Source organism: Dicentrarchus labrax, unplaced genomic scaffold (assembly GCF_905237075.1).
Source record: "Dicentrarchus labrax unplaced genomic scaffold, dlabrax2021, whole genome shotgun sequence".
Taxonomy (NCBI): Eukaryota; Metazoa; Chordata; class Actinopteri; family Moronidae; genus Dicentrarchus; species Dicentrarchus labrax.
The window spans coordinates 27,686,982-27,714,432 of NW_026136720.1; the positions used below are offsets into that span (position 1 = coordinate 27,686,982).

A 27,451-nucleotide genomic window follows, 5' to 3' on the forward strand; every position below is an offset into this window, starting at 1 on the left:
TCCTCTCTCAAATTTCAAAATAAAACTCTCATGATCCAGATGATGCAACTTATTTCATTTTACTCATTATTTTTGCTTCTCTAAATGGAATCTTGCCAATTATGGTATAATCAGATAAATGGTAATATCTACTCAGTGTCGGCTTGAGAAAAACATCCACCCTAAATATTGTAAATAATGTAATAATATAAATTAGGCATGGAAAAATTACAGAATTTGTGTCTTTGTCCTGGGTTTCCCAGTGTAACTTCCATCCAAAATTCAGCCCATCACAGAATTAAGTAATATGACAGAAGACATAACATTGCTTAATTCCATAATAGGTACTGTGCTTTTATTTATAAGGCACAAGTGCTGCTTCCCTCATATGTCTGTGTTAGTCTGATGGAGCTAGGTAAGTAGTGGCAGTGCACTGTGGTCTATAGTATACAGACTACAGCATGGCTATGGTGGAGACCGGCTTTTACTGGCAGGAAACACAAACAGAGGAAAACATTATTTTTTAAAATACAACATTTTATTTTGTGATTTTCTTTATCTTGATACAGGCTGGAAGAGGATTCTGGAGGATGCTGACATGATGCAAAGGTAAATAATTAAATTTTCTCCTGTAAATGAGTGACAATAAGTTTACAATCAATTATGCCTGACTCACTATTGCTGTCATCATTAGCTGAAGCAAAAAAGCATGCCATACTGACAGTATTCATTCATTTACTGTGTAACAGAGATATCGCAGAAACAAAGAGCCAAAAAGAAATACATGATGTGACAGCTGTCTTTTTGATACTCCAATCTGGAAACAAACAAAAATTTGACAGTAGCACAAATATAACATAACACAGAACAAGTAGTTGTATGGGGAACTCAAACATTTGTTTCATATTTTAGCAGTGAAGTCACTTGTTTCATGTAATCATCCACTTTTCCCAATTTGTCAAAAATACAGCTTTTAACCCTCAATAGGTGTAGCTCACTTTTTCAATTGAATATGTTTCCTGAGCAAGCTATTCCTCTTATTCATCTTTTACACCTGTAGGCTATCTGCTAAGCTCCATGCTGTTTCATTGAGTCACATTCATAGTGCTTTACCTGTCACACCTATGCCACCAACGCCAAGCTGTCATTTACTAATATGCCACTGTGCAGGGAAGCGGTTGTAGGTTCGGTGCCCATTCTCTTCCAGCCTGTCTGCTGACCTCAAGTTTGCTACCTTTAATAAGAATTAATCACATATGTGCTATCACTGTATTCCAAGAGGAGAGACTGGATTAGCTCAGGCAGGAAATAGAGAAGCCTATTAATCGCATTATTTATTATGGCAAATCTGTAACTTTTATAAAAATAACTTTTTGTCATTATTTCTGAAATTTTCACTGTGTTCTGACAGTAGTAGACGAGACAGATAATCTGTGAAACAATCAGGTTCCTCTGGCTTCTCCTAGTGCTCCTAATGGCGTTCGCATGAATCCACTGGGCCTGAACAAAAACAACCAATCAGAGCCAAGAAAGACATAGTTGACTGTTGAGTCTCATTCCCAGATTGTCAAATACAGACACTTTGGGGACTCTTAAAATGAGACAATAGACAGCAGAGCAGAGGGATCATAGACTTGGTGGGTGTCATTAGGGGTTGGTGGTCCATAGCTTAGCCAAAGAAAGCCCAAATATAATTATGTGGGTTTTAAGGAGCATATTTTAGCAGAATGTACAGAGAAGCCACATCTAACAAGAATCCAAAAACAGTGTATCAAGGATGTATGACAGGTAGTCAGTTATTGCTTTATTTTACAAATATGTTGTTTCTCTCTTAATGTAAGCAAGTCAGACTTCATTTCCACCCATTATCAACACCCATAACGTGTGTTTTAAAGTGCTGGTTTAGAATTGAGTTAGATATGTTGTGTAATCTTAAACAACAATAAGTGGGTTCAAGTAGGCTACCAGTGTTGCAACCTATGGAGCCCCTAAAGTCCCAAAAGGTGTTATTTTGTAACTTAATTAATTATCCATACAACACATAGTTAAAATCCTGAAATGCAATTTTTTAAAATCTTTTAAAGAAACAACCAGTGTGTAAGATTTAGTTGCAAAGTGGTGTAGTTGCAGATTGCAACTTCCTTGCTTCACCCCACTTCAAAAAGGAGAAGGAGAAAGGAGAAACTATAGTGGCTGCAAAATGTGTAAAACCTGCAAATGCCTCTATATAGCCAGTGTTTGGTTTGTCCGTTCTGGGCTACTGTAGAGCCTCCTAAACGTTACACTAATTCACAAACCAAGACTTCGAGACCATCCAGTCAGAAATCAGTGTTTCTTCTTGTTCCTACAGTGTGATGTTTGAATGCTGTCTGTGCAGAGTTTGACTCTAGAAGGATGTTTTCACATTCATCTGTTGAAAGTGGAAAGTTTCTCTGTGCTCATTGAAAATCTGATTTTAAGGGGCGGGGCCTACCAGCATGATTTGTGACATCACAAATAGTTTGGAAGTCAGTCCTGGTCCAGTATCAACTTGTACAGTGTGATGTAGAAACTTGAAGCCACCAGTGCACATCCACTGAGAATGGACTTTACAGTGAAGTAAAGAGGCATCTTGTGTCCACAGCAAAACTTTAGAAATCAACAACGTTTGCATATTCAGAGATTCTGGAAGTTTTAATGAGGTAGAAGGAGGAGATGTTTTTTTAAGGATTTTAATGTATTTTTGTTTGTTTTTGCAGAAAAAACATACCAGAAAATCCATTAGTATGTAATTTTATAAGGAGTACGTTTTAGAGCTGCACTATTTGAAAGTGTCCTGAGATACCTTCTGTTATGGTTTGGTGCTATACAAATGAAACTGAATTGATTATGTTAGATCTAAAATGAATGCATCGCATCTTCCCCTTTATTCATTTCTCATGTTAAAAAGGTTTTCATCTGTGCATGTAAACTGCAGTACAACGGGAAGCCCTCCCATTGGCGTTCCTCAAGGCACCTCACTCAGCCAAGCATGATGGATAGTCAGAAATGTGCAGAACACCAGCTCCACCGAGTTGTGGTTGTGTGACAGACTGGAGGGTGGATGCAGTCTGACTGATGGCAGAATAGTAAAACTAAATTACTTTTCATTTCATGTCCACCTCAATTTATTAGAGGCAGCCCTCAGGAGGCGAGGTCCAGCGTGTGGGCTGGGAGATGAGTAAAAAGAGCAACAGATGCCTCGTACTGTTTCACAGTGCTGCATGCTGGTTAATTAGGTTCCAGCAGAATGTGAAACCTCAAAACAAACCCCAGGAATCTTTGAGAGAAAAAGTGGTTCACACTGTCCTAACCTTAAACCCTTTTAAGCAGCAACAGCTTAGTAAATGGCTTTAATCAGAAACTCTTCTGCTGCACAGGACTGTAGGAATGTGGCTGTAAATTTACCAGAATTGCACTAGGAGGCATCATAAGTGCAGTGTGAGAGAAAAATAAACTATGCTCATATATGTTTCTTGTCAGAATATTACATTAAAATGATCCTAATGCACTCATTGAGTGTGTTTACGCCTTGAGTACAGTACTATGGTTTATACTCAGCAGCAGCATAATGGCTCATTTGAATATTCCCTGTTAATGGATAACCACACTGGATCTTATTAAAGCCTCACCAGGCACGGTTTCAGCTCTGGCTCTCAATGTTCCCCTGTAGGTCTGTGGACATTTTCAATGGGGGCCTCCTGAAATTTTTTTGTCTGCAATATTTAAGGCTGCACAGTGCAATGGACCCTTCCTTAGTCCCACCCTATTTGGAAAATTGGTTAACTTCCACCTTTCCTGTACTTAGATATGCTATGTGCTAGGCTTGTCTGTGTTGGAAAGACAACTACATTTTAAAAATGGTTAAAGCTTCAGTATGTAACTTTTATAAAAAATAACTTTTTGCTAGTCTTTCCCTTACATTATTTCTAAAATGACATGCTATCTATCTCAGTGCCATTTGAAACCATCAGCTGGCATTGCCCTTTCATTTTCCCCCTTTAGTTTTAACCATTACCTGATTGCATGAGCAGTGATGCTTCTGAGCAGCACTGATCCAGTGTAAGTGCAGATACCTGGGGGAGCCACAGAGAGGAATTCTGTGTATGTGTTAATGTGTGTTTGACATTGATGTATAAAAGTACAAAGCCAAACCAAAGGTTGTTGTCAATTCAATTCCCTCTTTGTCCAATTAATTGAACTCATTTTCTATTTCTAGGTGACTCAAAGGGGGCTTGAGTGGTGTTCGGAAGTCCTGGGATAATTATATTCACACAAAAAAATTCACTCTTCTGCATTAGTTAAATCGAAGACGGTAAGGACGGCGAAGGTGAAAGACAGGAGCAAATTTCAAAGGACAGTGCTTATTTCCCCTTCTCATGATGAGATGTTAAAGCTTCAAAACAGTAAATATCATATGCTACTTATAACTGGACTGGCTTTAAATGAGAGGTAATGCTCTAAATGAAAAGGAAAAAACATGGCGACATTTCAGATTCCTGCCCCTCATCTCTTAGCTTTAATCAAATGAACGCTACTTTTGATTAACAAACTCTTTGGGAATAAAAAAGGTTGTTGCCAGTTGTTGGCAGACATGAATGACAACGTGAGCTCCAGAATCGACACCCCAACCAACATCTCTCTGACTCCCAGCGCCGCTGTCTCCGAGTCGCTGGAGTACAAGACGGTGTCTGTGTTCCTGGTCCTGCTGGTGTGTGGCGTGGGCATCGTGGGCAACATCATGGTGGTCCTTGTGGTCCTCACCACACGCCACATGAGGACACCCACCAACTGCTACCTGGTCAGCCTGGCCATAGCTGACCTGACGGTGCTGGTGGCGGCCGGGCTTCCCAACGTGTCAGACAGTCTGACAGGCACGTGGGTTTTTGGCCATGCTGGCTGCCTGGGCATCACCTACCTTCAGTATCTGGGCATCAACGTGTCCTCTTGCTCCATCACCGCCTTCACTGTGGAGAGGTAAGGATGGACAAACAACCACCTGCAGCTGTTCTCATTACAGCTTTAACTGGTGTCAGTTTTACTTTAACTGGACAATGCTTTGACTTTTAATTTGCATATGTTACAGAAGTGTTTTACCTTACCCTCTTCATCATGAACAAGGTGAGGGAGTCAGTTATCCCCTTTCCACCAAACCCAGTGCTAGTGCTGGACTGGTGCTAGTGTCGGTTCAGGGTTGGTTCAACTTAGAGATTTGATTCTCTGCCTGAACCCAATTGGACCAGACACGACCCAGCAGGTTCGAACCAGAACAACTGCCATAGGTCGGGCTTGTGTCGGGCTCAGACAGAATTAAATTTAAAAATATATAGATATTTTATTAATAATGCATGCAACTGTAATTAATGAGTGAATTTGTTATTTATTAGTTTTAGTAATAATTTACACAAAATTATGCACCATGTGGTTTTCTTTAGCTTGTAATAAATTATTTAAATTATATATTTATTTTAAGTGAAGATTTGGGTTCAGGCCGGGCTTGGGCCCAGAACTGCTTCTGCAGTTTGGGCTTGGTTTGGGTGATGAGTTAATGAGTTAATGCATTTAATGTGAATTTGGATCACTTTTTCTAAATAGGTTATGAAGTAGTGAAACAAAATGAAATATTTCTCAACAAGCTTTATTTTGAAAGGCTAACTGGACATTCCATATTAATTGTTGCTAACTTGACTGCTGAGCCCTGTACAAACAAACCTGATAAGAGGATACCCACAGCATCATATTTTAAAAGGTAGGGCCACTGACCAAGCTGCAGTATTTAAAATCAAATGCTGTAGTGTTTTAAATTTCTGAATGTGTTTTTAACACCTTCCAGGCAGTCACTGATTAAATAAACTCCATATCTAGACTGTTAATGCCCCATTTCCTCTTTGCATGCAGGTACATAGCTATCTGCCATCCAATGAAGGCTCAGACAGTGTGCACAGTGTCCCGGGCCAAGCGGATCATTGCTGGGGTTTGGATCTTCACCTGCGTCTACTGCATGCTGTGGTTTTTCCTGCTGGACATTCAGGTTAGAGAAATACATTTTCAGTGTGTTTACTGGCTGAGGGCTGCAGCAGTTCCACTACTGATTCAAAAAGAAGGCATGGGATAAGTGTTTGTATACTGCAGCCACAATCCTAGAATAATTCTAGGTTATACTCAAAAACAAAGACAATAGTAGTTTCAGTGAGTACATGAGTCATGAACATTTGTGATTAACAAGACAAATGCTGATTGAACTGCAGATGAATGTGAAAAGCTTTTTAAGAGCACGCTGCCTTTTCTGAGAGTAGTATTATTATGTTGAGATGTTACGTGCATCTGAGCCCATAGCCAGCCTGTGAGCTCTGTAATAACTGTGTGGCATTCAGGTCAGCCAGGATGGACATGTCCAGTGTGGCTACAAAGTGAAACGGGAGCTCTACCTGCCCATCTACCTCATCGACTTCGCCATTTTCTATGTCATCCCGCTGCTCCTCGCCATCGTGCTGTATGGCCTAATAGCACGGATCCTCTACCTCAGGTACTATAAAAGCTCTTTCAGAATATATTTATAAATCAGCTTAAGTCCAGATGACATGAAAAATGCCCTTTTAACCCTTTACATCCCCAGTCACACTGCACCCATATTTAACAATGTATGCCAATCCAATCATTTGTCCTGATGTAAAACAAAATGTGATGATGCTTATGAAAGGATGAACCAACTACTTTCAACTAATAATTTCAACCACCCATTAACTTCAACTTTTAGCGATACATAAGATTTATTAATTAGCTAGCTACCAACAGCATGGCTCTCTTTCTGGGGGCGTTCCTCACTCATAACTGTACAAAAACACAGTGGCCTCCGTCCAGAGGACAGCCTTATCCAGGTGATTTATCGAGTTTTCAGATGGACTTTAGCTTAAATTAGCTTACTGCCGCTAATGGTAATGTTAATAATCTTTTGTTATGACTTTGGGCTATACAAATAAAATTAGTACATTTCTAAAATTGAAAGTAGTTCTGATCAAGCAATCTGACTGGTCAACTTAAGTAATCAAAACAGCATGACAGCACACCACACTAAAAATATTACTCTGCCATTTCCATGGCAACATTGTAACCTGAGCTGGAGCAAGACCCTGTAACAAACTGGAAGTATGGAGTTTGCAAGACATGGGCATTTACCAGGCAGGGGGTCAAATAAGATCCAGTGGTGTTGGAGATTGACCAATAACTGTCACTCTGCTGCTTTGGCTTGACCATTCTTTCTTTCTTTAAATCTAAAACCTTTAAAAAATATCTAAGCTTTTCAAATAAGCTTTTGTGAGTCTCCTAACTTAATGAAGTTGCAATATTAAACTGCTGGAGAGTGGGGTACCCCTTTAAGATTGATTCACCAGCCAATATGAAGGCTGTCTTTAGATACATTAATGACATTTACAAACTGACATCTGACATCTAAATTGCACTAATACAACAGCTCTTGTAGCAATGGTATATTAGCAATGTGTCAAACTGCAAAAAGTGTAATGTGAAAGGGGTGTTGTGTTTGCAGCTTGTTTCTGTTGCAACTAGAGGCAACAACAACAGTTCATTCCCTGTTTTAAAGCTATTTTATCTTCACAAAGTAATGAAGCTGTGAATCTCCTTATTAGTGTAATTTTGTCATGTCTTGCAATATTAAGATTACTGATTGGCAAGGCAGGAAAACACATTCATGCTCAGCTTACATCACACGTTGGGGCCCATATTAGAAGCCTTCATTTATTTATTTTCATTGGCTCAGGCTAAAATCCAAAACCAAATTAGTAATAATTTTGTGCTGTTTGATTGATTTTCCACCCTGAGAGAATTAAATTCCAGGGGGAAAAACAATGAAGGCCTGTAAATCTCCTGATAAACAAAGGTGAAGTTCAAATATATTCAATACTGACATAGAATATTAAAGGACCAGTGTGTAGAATTTAATAGCACCTAACGGTGAAGGTGCAGTTTGCAGCCAACTAGGGTACTGTAGAAACATGGTGGTTCAATATTGGGGACTCCATGGAAGATGACCAGTGTTGTCTGTAGACAAAAACAGCTCATTCTAAGGTAACAAAAACAATTCTTATATTCAGGTGATTATACACTAATGAAAATATACCTATGAATATTATATTCCATTTCTGCCAATAGTTCCTCATAAATGTTACACACTGAACCTTAAATGGCTGTTTTAATTCACAAACCAATATCAGCTGAGCCTTTTTGCAGGACTTTGAGACCCGTAAAGAAACCCTGCAGCACTGTTAAACCCAACCACCTTAATTTACTCTAGAAACCAAACCAAGCAAAGCCTGCTATTCTGATGTGGTGTGAATGCTCTAACATGCTTGCTTGCATACCTCCAGCCCTCTGCCCAACCATCCCGACACCAGCGCCACCACGCTGCGGCGGAGCTGCCGGGAAGCCTCTGTAGCAGGGAAGGGGGGTCGCCAGGGCCGGCCAAAGAGCGCGCTCTCCTCCAGGAAACAGGTCTGTGCCTCACGCCACACTTGCCCCCTTTCCCATTAACCCCTTCTGCACTCTCTTTTCTTGTTGTTACATCACGTCTTATCTATCAAGTAATTGCTGAGCGATAGCTTTAGTCACATTTGACCCTGTTCTCGTCTCTGGCTGTGTGTGTGATCTGCTGGAAATATAGAGGCCATGATTCCCCTCTTAACAGCGTGGTGATGATGTCCCCGCTATCCGTTGCCTCAGAGAAGTGCCCTCTTGACGGCTCTCTGTCCTGGCTGTTACGCGGCCCTGAAGGCAATCCTGGCGATAATGGCTTCTTTTCCTCAGGCTGAGCAGTCAGAGAGCTTTCTTACCCAGAAAGCCCTCTCTCTCCAAGATTACATGGTATCGCTCTGCAGTGCTGCTTTGTCTCTTGGATGTAGAATACATGCTCTTAGGCTTTTTGGTCTTGAAAACATCTACCTTCAGGAGCTTTATACACCAAGGAGGGATATACGGCAAAGTCCAGAAGTGACTAGATTCATGTCCACATTTTGTTCATTCAAAAATTGTATAGCTGTTTAGAAAGTATAGAGATTTCTGTCCTCTACAATAGCAATACAAGTTTCTGTCTCTGGGTTTTTTATTACATTTGTGTGTCCCTGTGTATATCTGACTGCAGCCAATCTCACATACTACTGGAGCAATCAGACTCATATTTTTGTGCACATTCATGACTGTATGCTCAAAAACCTCTTGTGGTTGCAGTGACTCACAATCTACAAAACCAATTTTTTTGACTGCTCTGCTTTATACTGCCTGTTGTTTTATACCGCTAAGTGATCAACAACCTCTGGCTAAAAACAAGGCATAGCTTGTCTGTTGCAGGCCACATTTTGGCCTTTGTCATCTTAAACTGGAGCATCTGCAGATGGATTCCACACATATGTAATGATCCATGATACAAGAGTAATCCCTGTGTTTATTACAGTTGCCGCCATCTTTGACGTTAAAGGTGCATGCTGGGATTTACTGTTCCGGAGTGTGTAACATCATGACTTTATAAAGAAGTTATATTCTGGACATTAAACCTGTTTCTGTTATAAATGAAACCCTTTGAAGCTGTTATTGTTTGTTTGTATTGATTATTACATTTACAAGAAGGTAAAAGCTAAATATCCATGTGGACTAAATAGTCCACATGGATGCCGGTGTAATGATGTTTCAGAGCTGAAGCGAAAACCATCATATCAACCTGACCCTGGACTGATGAGAGGCAGTGCATAGTAAACCCAAACCCCAGGCTGCAAAGCATTCCTTCTGTAATCCATGGCTTCCTTTATGTTTTTTTTCTGTGCTAAAACTGGAAGAGGCTGATAAAATGTGGTGTGTTCTTTGCAGACAAGACAGGCCTTTAGCTGATTCACACACAGTAGGTGTATCCGTTAGCAGAACTCCTTCCCCTTGTAGAACAGCGCCGCTGACACAGCCAGTGTCCAATTATAGAGGCTAAACATCGAGGGGAGTGAGCTCCAGTGGTACCTCTGCTTTGACGCTGCACAGCAACACGTCTTGGCATCCGTTTTATACATTTTGATATCTGACCATTTCCTCTTAATTTCCTCTCTGAGCTGGGAGAGTTCACTAACATGCTGTCACTCAACCACGTGACAGTGCGACCATTTAACCATGAAACATGTCTGACATTTCTGTTACAGTCATAATATGCATGCTTAGTCTCTGGCCTCACAACACATTTCATTGCAGATAAAATTAATTTTACATAGGAATAGAATATTTGAACTTTTATCATATTTTTTGGAAGTTGGAACAACAAGGGAAGTAAAAGTGGTTGCTTTTATTGATTGTTATTTATAGTGATCCAAATTTGACCATTGATTGGCGAAGAAGGCTTTTTTATTTAAAAAAATACTCAGGCGATACTCTTTGGGATCTATGGTCTAATGCGTGGTCTAATCTATTCTGGGGGCCCTTGACATTTATAAAGTTTGGGAACCCCTGTACTAGAGCAATAGAGGACTTGGTACACATGGTTTCACACTGTTCCACTGATGCAACGTTGGTGGTTATGCACCAAGGAGAGTCACAACACACCAGCAAAGGCCAGGAAGAAAGATTTGCAAGTTTCAAAATCTTTTTAAAAACTGGCTTTGCAAATCTTTTATGAGGACTGAAATGCCTTCAACAAGTTTATTAGATCTCAAGGATACACACAATCTGTTTTGGTGAGAAACACTGTTGTCGAGATATTCTTTAGGTTCTTAATAAAACGGAATCACCGTATGAATACAAGCACTGAACAAAAAGGATGTGTATCCAGAAAGATCCAGCGGTATATAAGTTTATGGATCTGCATCCAGATCTGAATATCATATAATTATAAAAGATCCAGGCTGTAATCCTCTGTATACAGTCTGCACCTTTGACAAATACAAACATATCCCCACCTTTGATAGTACCATGTTTTTGTGCATGAACGTTTTTGTTATTGTGTGGTGCGTGCGGATCATAGTTATTTGTAGTACGTAAGGATTGTCCCACACTGTTCATATAAACCGTTTAATTTGCCTATACACTCTGACTGCTGCTGTCACATTTTTAAGTAATAATTCCCTAAATCTCAGTGTGGAGTTGCATTAAAGAGATCGACAAGACAGATGCGCGCTGTGTTTTACTCTGAAGAACAACGACTGGGTTAGGGAACAGAGCCTGATTTAAAAGTGGTGCTTTCGCCTCCATTGAGTGAAATCCTGTAGGCTGTAGCTTCGAGCATTTTCAGTAGTGTAATGTGGAAACTGGGCATGTATGTCGTCGTAGAAATAAATCATAAGATTGTGATGTTTATTTCAACTTTGGAAATGTCTGCTGGCTTGCCCTCAACAGCCAGCTCCGCAGCTCACACTTGTGATATGTGGGTGGGACACTAAGTAAAACTACAAAGTGTACTATTAATATACTGAATAGTGTATAATAATCTATTAAATTATAGTATACTATGATATATATAGTAAGTGAGAACCATCTCACACAGCAACTTGACCTGCACATCATTTGGACACAATGTCGCCCTTAATAACTGGTTCTAACTGGTTACTGCATACATACACGCTTTGCTATCTATATAGCTCAAGGTGAAAAATGATAACAGTATCTGTTCCATGTTCTCTCACATCAATGCACACAATGTGTAAGGTTCTACTGTGGACTGTAAGCTGCTAGTGCTTTTTAAAGAACTGTTACAATAGTAACTTTTAAGCTGCTATGTCACAATTTATCCCCAACACCACACGGCACCTTTAATTATTATTCATTTAGTTGATATTCTGTTTATTTGAATAGCAACAAATCATATCCGTTATCTCAGGAAACGTTTCATATAGAGCAGGTCTAGACTGTACTCTATTAAATTATTTACAAAGGCCCAACAATTCCCCATGTAATTAAATTAATTCCTACAAGTAACCAGTATAAGGGTACATTTATCTTGTTTATAACAAACCAAATTTCATTAAAAAACCTGTTCAGTTCATTAAGCTGGTTACAGTCAATTTGTTGTGCAGTCTTCATTTCTCAGTATTGTTAACTGCTGGATCTTGACTGCTGGATATAGTGACCATGCAGACATATAGCAGTGATACAGCAGTTTCTATATCTATAGAGCAGACCCTGGCTCTAGGTGACAACCAGGCACATCTTAAGTTAACTAGCTAATTTTAGGAAAATGCTAGTTAACTATGTAGCTAATTTGCCTAAATCGTTAGCGAGCTGTCTAGTTGGCTAGCATTTTGATACAGAGAAAAAGACTCCTCAGCTAATCTACATTAATGGTTAGCTAGCTAGTTACATCTGATAGCTAACATTAGCAAAAGTCTAGTTCAGGGGTGCCCAAACGTTTCCCCCTGGGGGTCAAGGCTCAAACTTAATGTTAAGCCACGGGCCAAAAGTTCCCAAAACTGCCTGACGTCTGACCCCTGTGCTCACATCATGAAAAAGGATTTCACGTATTTAAAAAAGATTTTTACCTCACATAAAAATAAATCGGCATTTAATGGAACAGTGATTTATAGTATATTCTTTAGAGATTCATTTTCATTTATTTTATTTTATTTGCTAGAAACATCTGGCAGGGCAAGTCAAACCTTATGACGGAGCAACTTTGGCTCGCCGGCCCCACTTTAGGCATCCCTCAATTAGATAACGATTAATACATTTGCTAACATTAGCTAACTTAAGCTGTGACTATATATGTTGCTTTTATTTTTCAACCATCTTCAAAATTTGGTTTTCTTTTCAACAGAGACGAGCCTAGCACAGAGTATAACTTAGTATAGGAATGGAGGAAGTGGACCGAGGTTCCAAAAGGGGCAGGGCTTAGGAAGAGTCTGTAACTTACCTGCTTTTAAGCAGGGGTGTGCCCATATTAACCAGGACTGAGATATTTAGGATAATTAAGCAGCAGATAGCATAATTAATTGATGTTTTTGGCCACTTGGGGCTGTAAATTTACAACAATGGCATATTATCACCTTATCAATTTGTTGATATTTTGTTGTTGTGAACTTCTTAGTGACTAGTTGTCATAGTTCTTGTACTTTTCATATTGTTCAAAGTCACAGATTAAACAATAACCCTTTAATTTGATGGATCTTTCCCATGCAACCTTTAGCATAGGTTGTTCACTGTGTAGACGTTTCTGCATGAATACAGGCCTGGAGAAACTGAACTCTCATACAAGAGCGGAGGGAAGATCCTAATCTCATGTGTTCAAGGGGCTCCATCTAGGAGCAGAAGATTTGCATAATGTGATTTGGGATTTACATTGAAGTGTGCTTAATACCGCAGATGATTTTACCCTCTCCGTTCTTCAGTAGGCACTCCATGCTCTTTCATTCATCGTTTGATAGGCCAACTCAATCTGATAGGAGTTTGATAAACTTGTGTATGTCAAAGAATGGCACTTTTATGGTTGGAGATTAATACAGTGTGCTGTGAGATTGCCGCACAATTTTAATCTCTGAGAGTTTCTTCATGTCTGTGATCTCCTCAAGTGCATGTAGAGGAAGCGAGATGGGGAAGCTTGGTCATTGTTGCCCCGGGCAAATCGATAGCATCAGAGGCTAAAGCAAATTCTTTGGTTCAGTGGGCCGAAATGTCTGTCCATGACTGGATTCAGTCTAGGAGGATGCTGTTGTTAAGGGAAAAAAGTCGGATGTGTTTGTAATGCCGGAGTCAAGTATCCTGCCGCCATATAATTACAGTTATAATATGCATATTCAAAATGTCACCCCAATGCTTTCTGTGTCATTATCGCAGCGCAAGGATAATTAGAAAGCTGTCCTCCCCGCCTCCACCGTGTTCAATTAAACGCTTTGTTGTGCAGAGTTTTTTCATTTTTTATCCACCTGCTGAGGTGGCTGTCACTGGCTCACTGCTTAAGGCACGGACACAGACGCTTATCTCAAATAGCATTTTGCTGAGAGGAGGCATGTGCATGATACCTGCTATCAAGCTGCCACAATTTTTTTTCTGCTGCAGCAAAAAAACGGCGGCCACACTAAAGCAGAATTGTGACGGCATGGTGAAGGCTGGCTGGGAACTTTAAAATGGTCGCAGATGGATGGGTGGTGGGGTGAGGCTGGGAGGGGGAAGGTGTGTAGCATTACTGGCGACTGATAAGACTAATCACTGGAGTCTTACAGGCTGACCAGCTCTACTCCCCCTCTCTGTCTCGCAGGGGTTCAGAGATGTCTGAGGCGTTGCCATGGTCACCAGCCAGTGGTGGGGTGGGGTGGTGTGGAGGGTCAAGGCATGCTGAGGGTGTTGTACACACAAAGAAACACATGCTGCATACACACACACACACACACACACACACACACCTTTCTGAATCACTGCAGAAGTGGAATGTCTTTACTGTCCATTTAGTAGCCATAGCTTCTTGTTGTTTATAATTTGTGTTTGTACTACACTATTGGCCTGAAGACAACCTTGATTGTGTGATTATAATCCCCCCTCCCTTTTCCCAACTCCTTTAGTCCCTGTTGGGAGAGGTTCCACAAGACAGTACTAGTCTAAGGAGAAGATATTCCTCATCCATAATGCCTTCCTCATGTATGTTTTTGTATTGTATTGTATATACAAATATCTACCGCTGTGTATACTCACACACTTCTGGAAGCCTTAAATAAGATGTAGTAGCCTTGACAATAAAAAAAATCTAAATTGTACAGTAATTAGCATAATCATTTTATCTTTTTATTTGAATTTTTATGTCATAATTTCAGCTTATTTTTTATTTATTTTACTGGCAGAAATGGGCTTCCACACACTCTCCTGTCAGACTCTTGAAATTAGAATGTTTTTCTCTGGCTGCCACAACAAAGTATATGTTGACAGTTCTCTCTCTCTCTCTCTCTCTCTCTCTCTCTCTCTCTCTCTCACCCCAACTGGTCGAGACAGACGACCACCCACCTAGAGCTGAAGGATCAGTCCTAGGTTTCTGCCTTTTAACAGGCAGTTTTTCCTTGCCCTTGTCGCCAAGGTCTTGCTCATGGTGGTACTGTTGGGTCTCTGTAATTAATGTTTTAAGGAGTTCGGTCTAGACCTGCTCTATTTGAAAAGTGTCCTGAGATAACTTCTGTTATGAATTGGCGCTATACAAATAAAATTGAATTATTGTGCAGGACATGAATCGTCTATTGGGACGTTCCTTTTTTTGGAGGTCCTGTATAGTCCCTGGTCTGTTCTGCTGTAAAAATGTCAGAAGATGCAGCTTACACCAGATTGCAACTCCCTTGCTTCACCCTCCCCTTCCTCCCTGTAGGAGAAACTACTGTGGCCGCAAAAAACCTGAAATGCCCTATAGAGAGCCAGTGTCTGGTTTGTCTGTCCTTAATTTGCGACATTGTCAATTTGGTTAAATCCATGCAACAAGCATGTAGAGGTGTGCATGTGTTTATTGAGACTGGGATTTCTACATGACTGTGAGTCCATTTGTTTGTATTGAACATATTCTGAACTTGCCCCTGACAAATACCCCCCCATATTATAATAAAAAAAACTAAAACACTGAAACTACTAAAAATGAGAAGCTACTTTCTGAAATCACAGACCTATGAAAAAAAAAAATTTAAGTGGTAAATCCACCACAGTTTGATTTTAAACTGCATATATGCAGTTTGAGAACAGAAGGGCTGATAGGCATAACAACAATAATCAAGTATTATGATTTTTGTGTTTTTATTTCATGCCTGTTTACTACTTTGCTCAATAATTTGCTTAATTTCCCCCATAATTTCATTTTCTTTTTCTTTTCTTGCCGTACTTGCCCTTGCTTCTTCTTTGTCCTCTCACTCTTCAAATGACTCATTTAGCTAAGAGGCCTCAGTTAACCTCCTCTTAACATGCACTGAGAGACACACAAAACATATTAATTATTGGTGTCAAACACTCTCACACGCACTCTCGCTCTCTCTCTCTCTTTCTGCTAATGCATCATCCGACATGTTGATGATGACTCAAATAATCCTGAAGCAATCATAGCTAAATTATAACGATGCATCAGCCCATATTGCACTGGGCCTCGGAGCTTTGGCACAAATGTTTATCTACTTGTGCTTTTCTGCCCATTGTTTTGATTATGGTGGAAGAATTTTAATGTGATTTTCCTCTGTCATACACATCTCAACTTACCTGGCTCTTTGTGGTATGCTAGATGAAAACGACTCATCAAAATTACTGCTCAAAAAACACATTCTTACACCCAACTCATCCAACACTACAGCTTGGTCAGTGGCCCTCCGCTTCAAAATATGATGCTGTAGTTATCCCTCTAGTGTTTTCGGATGCACAGAGCACCACAGTCAAGTTAGCAATAATAACATGCGATGTCCAGTTAGTTCTGCAAAAGAAAGCTTGCATGGTTAACGTTGCGAAGTGGTTGCACTGTGGTAAGGTTCACAAACAAGAACTATAAAAACAGCTTGGTTAGGTTTAGGAAAAGTTCATAACCTTACATACCTCAAGTACCTTAATATGTCACATCAGTTAACTCACATCAGTTACTTAAAAGAAATTGTTTCCTTTTGGTTTCACACAGGACATGAACAGCAATCCCCTGGGTTAAAGTCCTGTGTTTGATTGAGCCATCCATCCACCCACCACCTCCATATGTGGACTTTCTCACTCTTTACACTACGTCACCTGATGACAAGTGAAGTGGAGGGCTGAGTATTTGACAACTTGGAAGTGGGGCCAGGTTGGCTCAAATCCCCTATGTGTGCAATTTGAAAGTTTGTGATTATGGTGACTCTTAAGCTGTAGTACCAAAACAACACAGTGGCAAACGGACACTGAGAATTGAAGACCAAGGGCAATATATGTATGGGATAATGCCCGATGAGGTGTCCATTATCAGGAACTGATGGACGATGTGGAGACCAGAACCATCCGACGTGCAGCCAATTCCAATTCTTTCTTTTTCTTTTTTGCCATAACTCTCTGAAGTTTCCCGGGTAACACCTTAGGGTTTGACTAATACTTGGAACAATCAATACCATTCCAGGTTCTTCTGCAATGGAAACTAAACTAAAGTAAATAGGACAAAATCTTAGATATCACATGGCAATGGGAGATGTTTCTAGTTCCCTTCACTCATAGAGCGCACTGGCTCAGCTACGAGCCAGAGAGCTACTGTTAACGTTATGCTAGCAAGATGTTTTTACTTACTTATTTGCTTATTTCATGTGTCTTTGAGTGATTTGAGGCAAAAATCCACAACACCATCCTGTGGCGTTCAGAGGATGAGGCACTGAAGGACTACACTCAGTGTTGTGAGATATTTTTATGAGATATTCAGATTTTGTTTTTATTCAATTTATATTAGCACACTCAATGAGAACGGCACTGGAACCACCTAGTAGTTGTCCTACATCAATAACTAATGGACCGCCTGTACCCTTTAATCAGAATCGAGTATTTACTCCGGACCATGGTATAATCCGGCGATCGGTTTGTGTATTCTGCCATCTAGTGGCGCTGCCATTACTACTTACTCTGTGACAGCAGCATGGGTAGTTTGTCTGATGACATTAGACAGTGGCCCCCAGCTTTACATGGATGGTGATCTTAATGTCACATTTTTCATATTAGTGAGACCTTTGTCATAACAACAGCCAAAAAGTACAGCGTGCATCCACCACAGTAAGGGCAACTTGTTTACTTCCAGTATTTCCCCGGATTTGTGTAGAAGCAAATGTATGTTTTGTATTGCACCATTAATTAAGAAGTTTAAATTGATATCCACACAAAATAAATGGTAGCCAGATTACTAGTTGTAGTTAAATGAAGGTACTGTGGTGGCTTCTGATGACCCCTTAAAAAAACATGCCATCACCCCTTTTAGATTTCCACCTATTTCTGTTTGTGAGACAGATTTGTCAGTTCAGATGGTTTTGCGTAAATGAAGTGGACTATATTAGTTATCTGTGTTATCGGCTAAGTTTATTAGACTCTTCACATTGCCAGTCAGTATTAAGGCCTGAATATACTGCAGACATAACAGTTGCGTTGTAGTTCTGTTTATACTTTTTTATGGAGTCCAATTGGAGGACGAGTTCCCCACAGAAACATCAGTCACACCAAATTGACGGAATGTTGATGTCCACACAGAGTTCAACAGAGTACACCCTCTGATGACGAAATGTACCTCTCTTTAAAGTATAATTCCTGCTTTAGAGGTTACAAGGTCATGTTATTAGGGTTTTCATGTACATTGTTATCTACGGTAGATTTATGAACAACTACATAAAAGTTTTAATCTAAACTACGGTAGAACTTTCAGCTTTCATCAGGGGCCAGTATCTTTCAGATTTGACCAACAGGTTGCTATTTACCTACCACTACGACTTTAACAATTCTAATCATAGTTATTTTTAATGGAGTTTTAATAGACTGTATCTCTGTTTCTTCTCCACAGGTGACAAAGATGCTAGCAGTAGTGGTGATCCTATTCGCTCTACTGTGGATGCCCTACCGGACTTTAGTTTTGATCAACTCTTTTGTGTCGACACCCTATCTGGATGCTTGGTTCCTCCTGTTTTGTCGGACGTGCATCTATGCCAACAGCGCTATAAACCCTGTGATATACAATGCCATGTCTCAGAAGTTTCGCTCTGCATTTCGTGGCCTTTACCGTTGCCAGCGGCCAGAGGGAAACCAGAGGCTGTCCATGATCCAAACCGGCTTCAGCACCGTCCGAGACATCCGAACATCCCAGGCCAACAGCAATGGAACGGATGAAAAAGCTAGCAGGGTCATCCTTAGTACTGATATGACTACAAAGCAGAATGGAAGTGGTCATCAGGAGACAGCAGCAGTCAATGGCAAGAAAGCAGACCACCCCCTCAACATCAGTCCGCCTACTTTTAGCTTTGGTGTTGGTCCAGCTGGTGATGAGAAGTCGGATTGGCCTTCATCAACTAATACCACAGTTAATTTTGACAGTCACACAACAAACGATCAGCAGGAAAACGTGTAAAGATCCACTTAGTACAAGTAATGACAAAGAGAGAAGGGAGCTGTGACCTGCATTTATTTCATGGTTCAAAAGTAGTAGACTTGACCACTGAGGTCACATGTAGAGAGAGGAAGGAGGATGGAGTAAATGTCACACTGTGGTATGGAAACATTTCTTTGGACCACCAAATCTTCTTTCAAATGTTAGCTCATGTATAAATGAGTTTGTAGAAGAGAAGACCATGTGTTTTCATTTAAAGCTCTTATTATCCGTGCCAGATATGGGCAGTTAATGGGAGTCCCGGTACATCTGGTTCTTGTCCCTTACTTCTTATTGAATGCCACCACTGAGGTCACCAGTATTTTTTTTTACAAGAAAGAAATCGTGAAATGTCTAAAAATAACAACTTTGATGCCCCAAAACCATCTAGCAAGTTTAGTTTTTGGACCTCTGTATTTCTAAAACCCCGTGTACAGCAATGCTGCTGAGGTTCTCGTACACAATGGTGTAACTGTGTCTCTGTGTAAACATGTAGCTAGCTTAATACTAAGAAATCAGCACTGAAAATGTCCTTGTCAAAGAAGATAAAACATGGCAAAGGAGTTATGGTTAGGGTTATGTTGTGTAAGTTTTAGGACTGTGCTGAATTAGGGTAACAACACCTCTTTTGGTCCAATTCAGACACTGCTTGTTATTCTACATTTTTACCCTCCAAAAATACACAGAGCACTGGTTCTCATACGGACCCCAGACCACAATGAATTCCTATAATCTCTTTAACCTAGCGATGTAATAAAGGTCATCTATTAAATAATGAACATTTTGCTTTACAAAAGTCTGCATATAATGCAATTAAAATTATTTGTCCTATCTAGTGCCTCCAATTATTATGCTTCAGTGGGATACAGTTTAATAGTAAAAAATAAAGTCATGGTAACAATGGCTTTAAGAGCAACACACTTTGTCCGGTACGTACAAGCACATATTCAAACTTGAGCAAAAGATCAGTACAGTTTAGTTTAGAAGATTCTGCAGTACAGCCACACAGTGTTAAGGTTCAGGGTAGAGGGTATTTAATCCACTCTATACACTGTATATTTTGACCTTTGTGTTTTATTTGAAAGTCTACAAAATATAGTGATCAGAGGAAAATGACGGGGCATGAAATGCAAAATATGACTTTACACCGAACACTAGATTGAGAATCTTTACCTGAGACTGCACATTTCGGGTAATTATGTCAATTGTTTTTATTTCCAAAGGAGCTGGGACTATGGAGACGTTTTGTTACTTACTACTTACTAAAGTGACTGAGTAAGTGACATCTAAACCCCTTGAGAAGGACGTGGCGTTTTGGAGACATGGTCTTCTTTTGCTTGATTATTTTTAACAAACACGACGATGGTCACATATTAGTGCGAGCAACACAAGCCTGAGCTGGACAGATATGGGACTAAAGAAGTACAGATCTGTTGAATCCAATGTGTTGATGAAAGTATATAAAATCATCAACATAACCAACATTTATTATCACCTTCATCTCCATAACCACTATTTATTTTTATCATTATCAGTGTTATCATTTTCAATATCATTCATATGAAAAACAACAGTAATCAGAATCATCATTTAGTACTACACATTCACATTTTTTACATTCCTGTACATATTCTTATAAATAGTACAAGGCTTGTCTGACCTAAGCTGACAACCTCTGGTTGGTTGACATGAACACACAGCCAGCTTTAGTGGGTGTGGAAAACGTGGAGACACTGGCTTCTTGTTTGTTTGCTCCTTTGTATGGATAAATCTGTGATGTGTAAAGTATTTTGATAGTTTGATATTTTTAGATTTTGTACATGAAATGGACAGTGGACATTTTCTGAATTCAACAAGATTAAAAAAGTCTGAGCTGTTTTCCCCTAAAATGTATTGTCAGAATGCTTTTGAAATAACCGAAGACATCTAATAGAGTGCATTTTTGTAGTCCTAACCGGCATCGCCCACGGTTCCTTGCCAATGTGATTTTTCCATTGCAGAAAATAACATTTTATAATATATATATAAAATATATATTATATATAATAAAATATAAAAATAAATTTTGTTCAGCAAGATAACTTTCGCTAATGAACACCACCTTTAGGACTTTTAGGACACCACGACTAAACTTCACACTTAGTACACTTACTCTACAAGTTGTAAAGTCAGTGAGTCAGAATAGTTTGCAAGAGTATAAACACAACAAGGCTGTAAAGGCGGACTAGTGAGGAGATCAGTCTCTGTGTTTTAATGTCACCGACACACTCTGTAGTCTCATTTAGACACTTGTTATCAACTGCTGTTTTTAAGACGTTAAAACTTCAAAATTCACAGCTGGGGTATTTACTGATATATTTTATGTCATAGAAAAAAACATGAAAAACCAGAAAACCACGTCCTGGAAAACATGGAAAATCTATAAAGTTAGAGACTAGTTTTCCCGTCACACCTGGAAATTGATTAACCAAATTGATGACCAAATATCCTGGAAATAATCGTTCATCCTTGTCATTTTTAATTGCATTTTAGCCTGTGTTGTGGCCAACTTAATGTTATACTTAGAGGAAAACTTTAGTCAATTCAGAAAATGGGGAGAAAAAAAGACCTGGAAAACAATGTCTTGAAAAGAATTGGGTTCCCCTATATAAAGCATCTAACCAGGAACCCATTCAGAAAACCCATTGACTTCAACGACAGGGAAGCGGAAGTGCTAAAATGTATGTCTGTAAATTAGGTTCTAAAGTCAAGAGTCAGAAGATGCATATTCAGACATTTTACCAGTTTTGAAACCAGTCCATTGATATATTATGTTTGGGTTTACTGTCATGAATTATACATTAAATAAATGCATGCATTATAGCTATCATTTGAGGTACCACACCTTGAATAGAACATTTTGGTTTTTGCTGTCTTACCCAGGATCAGAGGAGAAGATTGACACAGAAGCCCAGCTTGTGTATAGCCTAGCTTAGCATGTTTTCTTAGCCTCACATGTATCCAATGCTAAGCTGGACATGAGAGACGACCAGCCAGCCTATTTTTTATATTTATACATACATTGTATTCAGTTTTTCTCTGATAATAGACTCTTTTTCACGTCTGACATTTTGAGATGAAATGGTAGGGTAACGCAAGTGTTATAAACGTGTGCTTGTAAAACTAATCAAGGTTCCATTCCATTTAGTGTAGCAGAGCCTTTCCAGTGAGCCAACATGCACAATAGCAGAACCCTGACTCTGTTTTACCTGAATGGAACTGAATCCTAATTAACGGTAATGCATGTGTTTACCCAACTATCTCATGTCAGAATGGCTGCTGTGAAAAAAGCCTATTGTTAATAAAGCAACTCTCTGTGCTTCCAGTCTTTGTACTAAGCTAGACTAAACAAGTTCTGGACATAGCTGTGTTCTGGATGCCAAATTTGGCGTAGCAAAGTCATGACCTGGATCTGGGGGTGGCTGTGGCTCAGAGGAAGAGCGAGTCGTCCACTAATCGGAAGGTCGTTGGTTTGTTCTCCGGCTCCTCCTGCCACATGTAGAAGTATCCTTGAGCAAGATACTGAACCCTTAACTGCTCCCGATGCTATGAATTGGTATGTGGATGTGTATGAATGTGTCTGTTCGATGGGCTTTGCCATCACTGAGTGAATGTGTGCGTGTGAAAGGGTGAATGTGGCACATAGTGTAAAAGTGCTTTGAGCGGTCTGAAGACTAGAAAGGCGCTATACAAATACAGGTCCATTTACCATTTACCATTTGATTAGCTAGTACTCATTGCCTTCATTGGTTTTGGAATGAGAGGTGGGAACGGGTAGGGTTATGGTAAGCCAATCAGTAAGGTGGATCGTGACTCATCCTGGGGAAAAAATATCATGTACTGGACATGGATGAAGCTGATATCAGTCTTCACTGACTCTGGGGAAGATGGCTGTGTTGTTTATTGCTACTTGAAGTGTTATTGTGTGTTTCTGCATATTTATTGTTAGCTGTAATGACTGCTTTTGATAAAGAACAAGTTTTAAAACAAAACAATTCAAAAAATGCAATGATTGTTTTTTCTGTACCAGTATTTTGTGGAGGAATACAACAGGTTTTGGGGAACTTGTATGGAAAAAAGCAATGGCCATAAAAGTTTAAATCTTATAAGCAACTGGATATGTAATTGTTAAATTGAATCACTACTACTGCTGAAATATGTTGTTATAAGTAGACCTACTGTAGATCTATTTTAAATGTCTAATTACATAAATTTTTTTATTTAAATCTAGCAGTACTGTATCTATGATTTGAATATTCTACAATTCAGTGTTCTAAATTAAAGCTGCGGGAGGTCGTTTTTATAAAAATAACCTTTTGTAATATTTTCTGAAACTTTCACTTTTACAGATAATCTGTGAAAAAATCTGCTTCCTCTGGCTCCTCCTAGTGCTCCTAATAGTATTTGCAAGAATCCACCGGGCCTGAAGGAAAACAACCAATCAAAGCAGAGGTATCTTTCTGTGCTCTGAAAGATGCTTTGGGTTGTAAGCTTGAAGATAGTTGATTGTTGAATCTCATTCCCAGAGTCCCAAAGCATCTGTATTTGTCACCCTGGGAATGAGACTCAACAATCAACTATCTTTCTCAATTCTTAATGGTTGTTTTTGTGATTGTTTCTCAGATTAACTGTCTCATGTACTACTGTCAGGATATAGTGAAAGTTTTAGCAAATATGACAAAAAGTTATGTTTATAAAAAAGACCTACTGCACAGTGGTATTCAGTTACTTATAGATTCAAGTCTTTATGGCAATTATTTGCTTCCATAAACCTCTCCCATAAGTCGGCTTACCCTTTAATTGATGAGAACACTAGTTGCCATGTGTCCCAGCAGATTCTTGGCTCCATCATGCTAATACCTTTGCAGCTTAGCATACACATGTACATTGTATACACCATATTGGGTGGTTCTTTAATGTGAGAAAGTGGGTGTAAATAACGTTTCCCATTAAACTCAATCAGTGTGTGGCTTTATTAGCTGATGGAACTTTATTTTTTAGATTTTTGATTTATTTTTGCAGCAGTATATTTGAGCTTTTTCTAAATGTAATATATGCGTATGTAGCAGTGCTGATGTTTAATGAAAATAAATAGCCCAAACTAATTTACAGCTATTAAAACCCTTAACTGCATTAAAGGATTTTTTGGGCCACTTGGGGAAGGCGTAACAAGCTGTAAAAACAACATGACATGATCGTCCGACAAAGTCCCCATCATTTGCTGCTAAATGCTAACTTTTTCTGTCTGCTGTTTGGTGTTGGATACGTAGCATATAGTGAGTTTGTCAGAGCTGTCTTGCCATCTGCAACTGTATTGTAATTACAATGTGCCAAAATATATGCAGAGTTTGTGATAATTCTTTGTGGGTTCATCACTCGCAGCCTATTTTCCCATTACACATAATCATTTCATCCATTGCTAAAAATGATTAGATTGTAGCTTTAAAGTTCACATTAGAAGGACAGTAACTACTTTCTTTTCTTACAAAACTGTATCATCATACTGAAGTGATGAAAGATCCCTAAAGTGAATGTCTCTTTGATGATAAGCTCTTCATCTACAAACAACTTTTGCTTCCATCACTCCAATACACGTCCCCCTTCTGCCCAACCATTGTCTTTTGGATTCACGTGCTTTAGTGGGACTGCAATTAAAGCTGAATAGCACATTAGGTAAAGGCAAAAGGGTAAACACTTGTTTTCTGGACAGAGCTGCAGTATAAGCACAAATGTTACTTTTTTAATTTTCTGGTTGGCACTCTTTTAGTTTTTTGCTATATAATGGTGGAACAAGTAATTTTCAAACAAAACACATAAAACACATTTTATTCGTAACCTTTTAGCAATTTACTTGATGTAATTTTAAAAGATTTATTTCACTATGTTGATATATATGTCTGGATGTGTGTATATGTGTGTGGAGATGTGCATGCATTGCTTACTGGCAGTTAGCTATCAGAAGGAAGGGATACTACATACATCCAGGTACAATTTTTTTGTTTGGGAAGTCTGATGGGTACTAGAGAGACAACCCAATGACATCTGCACCCTAGGAAACAACAGGAATGAGAATATTTTATTATTTATGTTAGGACAAAGCACAGTGGATTGTCTGACAGTAGCATCATAGAGCTCCCTTGGACGTGCATGTGTGTGTGTGTGTGTGTGTGTGTGTAATTATCTCATTATTTAGCCCTGGAGAGCTGCTGATTTCTTGTGTTTTAAATGTGCTGTAATCACAGATATTCAAATGTATGGATTTTTAAAGTGGCTCTGTCTGTATTGTTGCAGCAAGATGATGGTTTTATTGTTTTAAAAAATATGCAACGTGTTCTGGTCTGTGTTTTCATATTATGCATGTGCAGTACAGTGGCTTTCTTTTAGTGTTTTAGGAAAAGTCAATAAAAAAAATTGCTGAACCAGACTGATTATTTTCAACCCTTTCAAACCTCTTCATACTGTATACTGTTGGTCCATCAGGTTCACTGGTGAGTACAGTCCTTAAAATCTTTACTCAAGTAAAATACAAGTACTCCCATAAATAATGACTCAAGTAAAATTTAAAAAGTACCTTGTTAAGAAATTAGTCAAAGTACAAGTTACTTGCCATAATGTTTTTTTGTTGAGTGTGATTATTACAGCAATTATGAAAGTAACTTTAACGTTAAAGTTGGCATTATATTAGCTTAACTAACACACCAATTTAAAAGCCCGACAGACCAGTAGCTACAAGGTAAATTAATGTCATTCTCAGATTAAAAAGATTAAAGGACCAGTGTGTAGGATTCAGCGGCATCTAGCGTTATAGTCATATATAGCGTTATAGTCTTCACCTTCCCCTTCCAAGTGCAAACATTGAAACCACAGTGGCTGTGAAACACGCGAAAAGCCATATCTAGGGCTAATGTTCAACAATAGTAGCCTCCAAGGAAGGCGACCTGCAGCATCTTAAATGTTTCACACCGGACCTTTAATGTTACACATTGAAAATGAACATAGCTAACATTACCTAGCTTACTATGTTTTCATCTACAGTATGACTTCAATGGTAAATGGGCCTGTACTTGTATAGCGCCTTTCTAGTCTTCCGACCACTCAAAGTGCTTTTACACTACGTGCCACATTCACCCTTTCACACACATTCACTCAGTGATGGCAAAGTCCATCGAACAGAAACTAACACACTCATCACACTCTGATTCAGTATCTTGCTCAAGGACACTTCGACATGTGGCGGGAGGAGCCAGGGATCTAACCAACAACCAACCTTCCGATTAGGGGACGACACACTCTGTCTCTGAGCCACAGCCGCTTGTGCTTGCAGAGGTTAGAGGTTAGTACTGTATTACCCATAAATCCTGGATCTGGCTCAATGTTTTTACAGGATTCACATAAACATCGGAAACAAATAACACTGCTTTCCGTTTCATGGGAAGTAGAGTTTGTTAATCCCCGTATTTAGAGCTGTAACGAAGGTATAAATGGCAAATGTAGTGAAGTAAAAAGTAGATTTCTGCCTCAAACATATACTCAAGTTATGTACAAAAAGTATACAAAATGTTTTCATCTTTGTCACAGAATCCAGACAAAGACTGGCCCTTCCATGTTCGCAGTTGCTTTAGTTTATTTTATGATTTTATCTTAATACACATGCTAATACTCACTCAGCATGGATGACTTGGATGCATCTCCAAACACACAGCATTAATTTAATATATACAGTTAAAGAGCAAACACTTTCTTCTTCTATTATTGTTCTGTTGTAAGAGTATCACACCATATTGTCTTTAAACCAGGATAATAGCTGTGCTACAAAGAGAGTAACTGATCCTGCAATGTCTCTGCATGTTAAGAATAAAGCCATGCTTGCTCATTACAGTATGTTTTAAGTATTCATGTGAATTCCTAGCAAACTTTTTGTTTTGTCTCTCCTAACAGGGGAAGTGGTGGGATTTACAATTCAAATTGGGCCACTTGAATTAGCAATGAGGACAAATTAGCATAAGAAAATGTAGCCAGGTGAAGAGGGCCCTTCAGTGCCTGTGCTATGGTTTCAGCATAACCTTTGGGACTGACAGATGCTCTGTTCTATGCTACAGAGCTGCAGCTGACATTCACACATATTCTGTAGTTAAAGATGTCTAGTGGAGCAGCAGCAATCTAAGTAGGGCCATCAAAAGAGTTAACCCACTTCTGCTCTAATTAGCTTATTCGTTTTTTGTTGTTGGTTTTTTTTGTGAAAATGTGACCTTACTGAATGTCTCATTTACAGACCACTAAAGGTCAAGGGGACCGTAGAGTGATGTAGGCCGGTTGTACCACAGAAAACAGATCTTGAAATTTCCCGGTCTCCTCTCACCAGTAAAG

The 27,451-nt window shown here is 39.2% G+C and overlaps 1 protein-coding gene across 1 annotated transcript; it reads left to right on the forward strand.

The window, feature by feature from the left end:
- The first annotated feature begins 445 nt into the window (after positions 1 to 445).
- On the forward strand, positions 446 to 25,503 carry trhr2 (thyrotropin releasing hormone receptor 2). Its single transcript, XM_051383265.1, has 6 exons — positions 446 to 588; positions 4,217 to 4,974; positions 5,896 to 6,028; positions 6,372 to 6,523; positions 8,382 to 8,505; positions 18,467 to 25,503. The coding sequence occupies exons 2-6, from the start codon at positions 4,592 to 4,594 to the stop codon at positions 19,025 to 19,027; spliced, it is 1,353 nt and encodes a 450-aa protein (XP_051239225.1). The 5' UTR covers positions 446 to 588; positions 4,217 to 4,591; the 3' UTR covers positions 19,028 to 25,503.
- Positions 25,504 to 27,451: the final 1,948 nt, after the last annotated feature.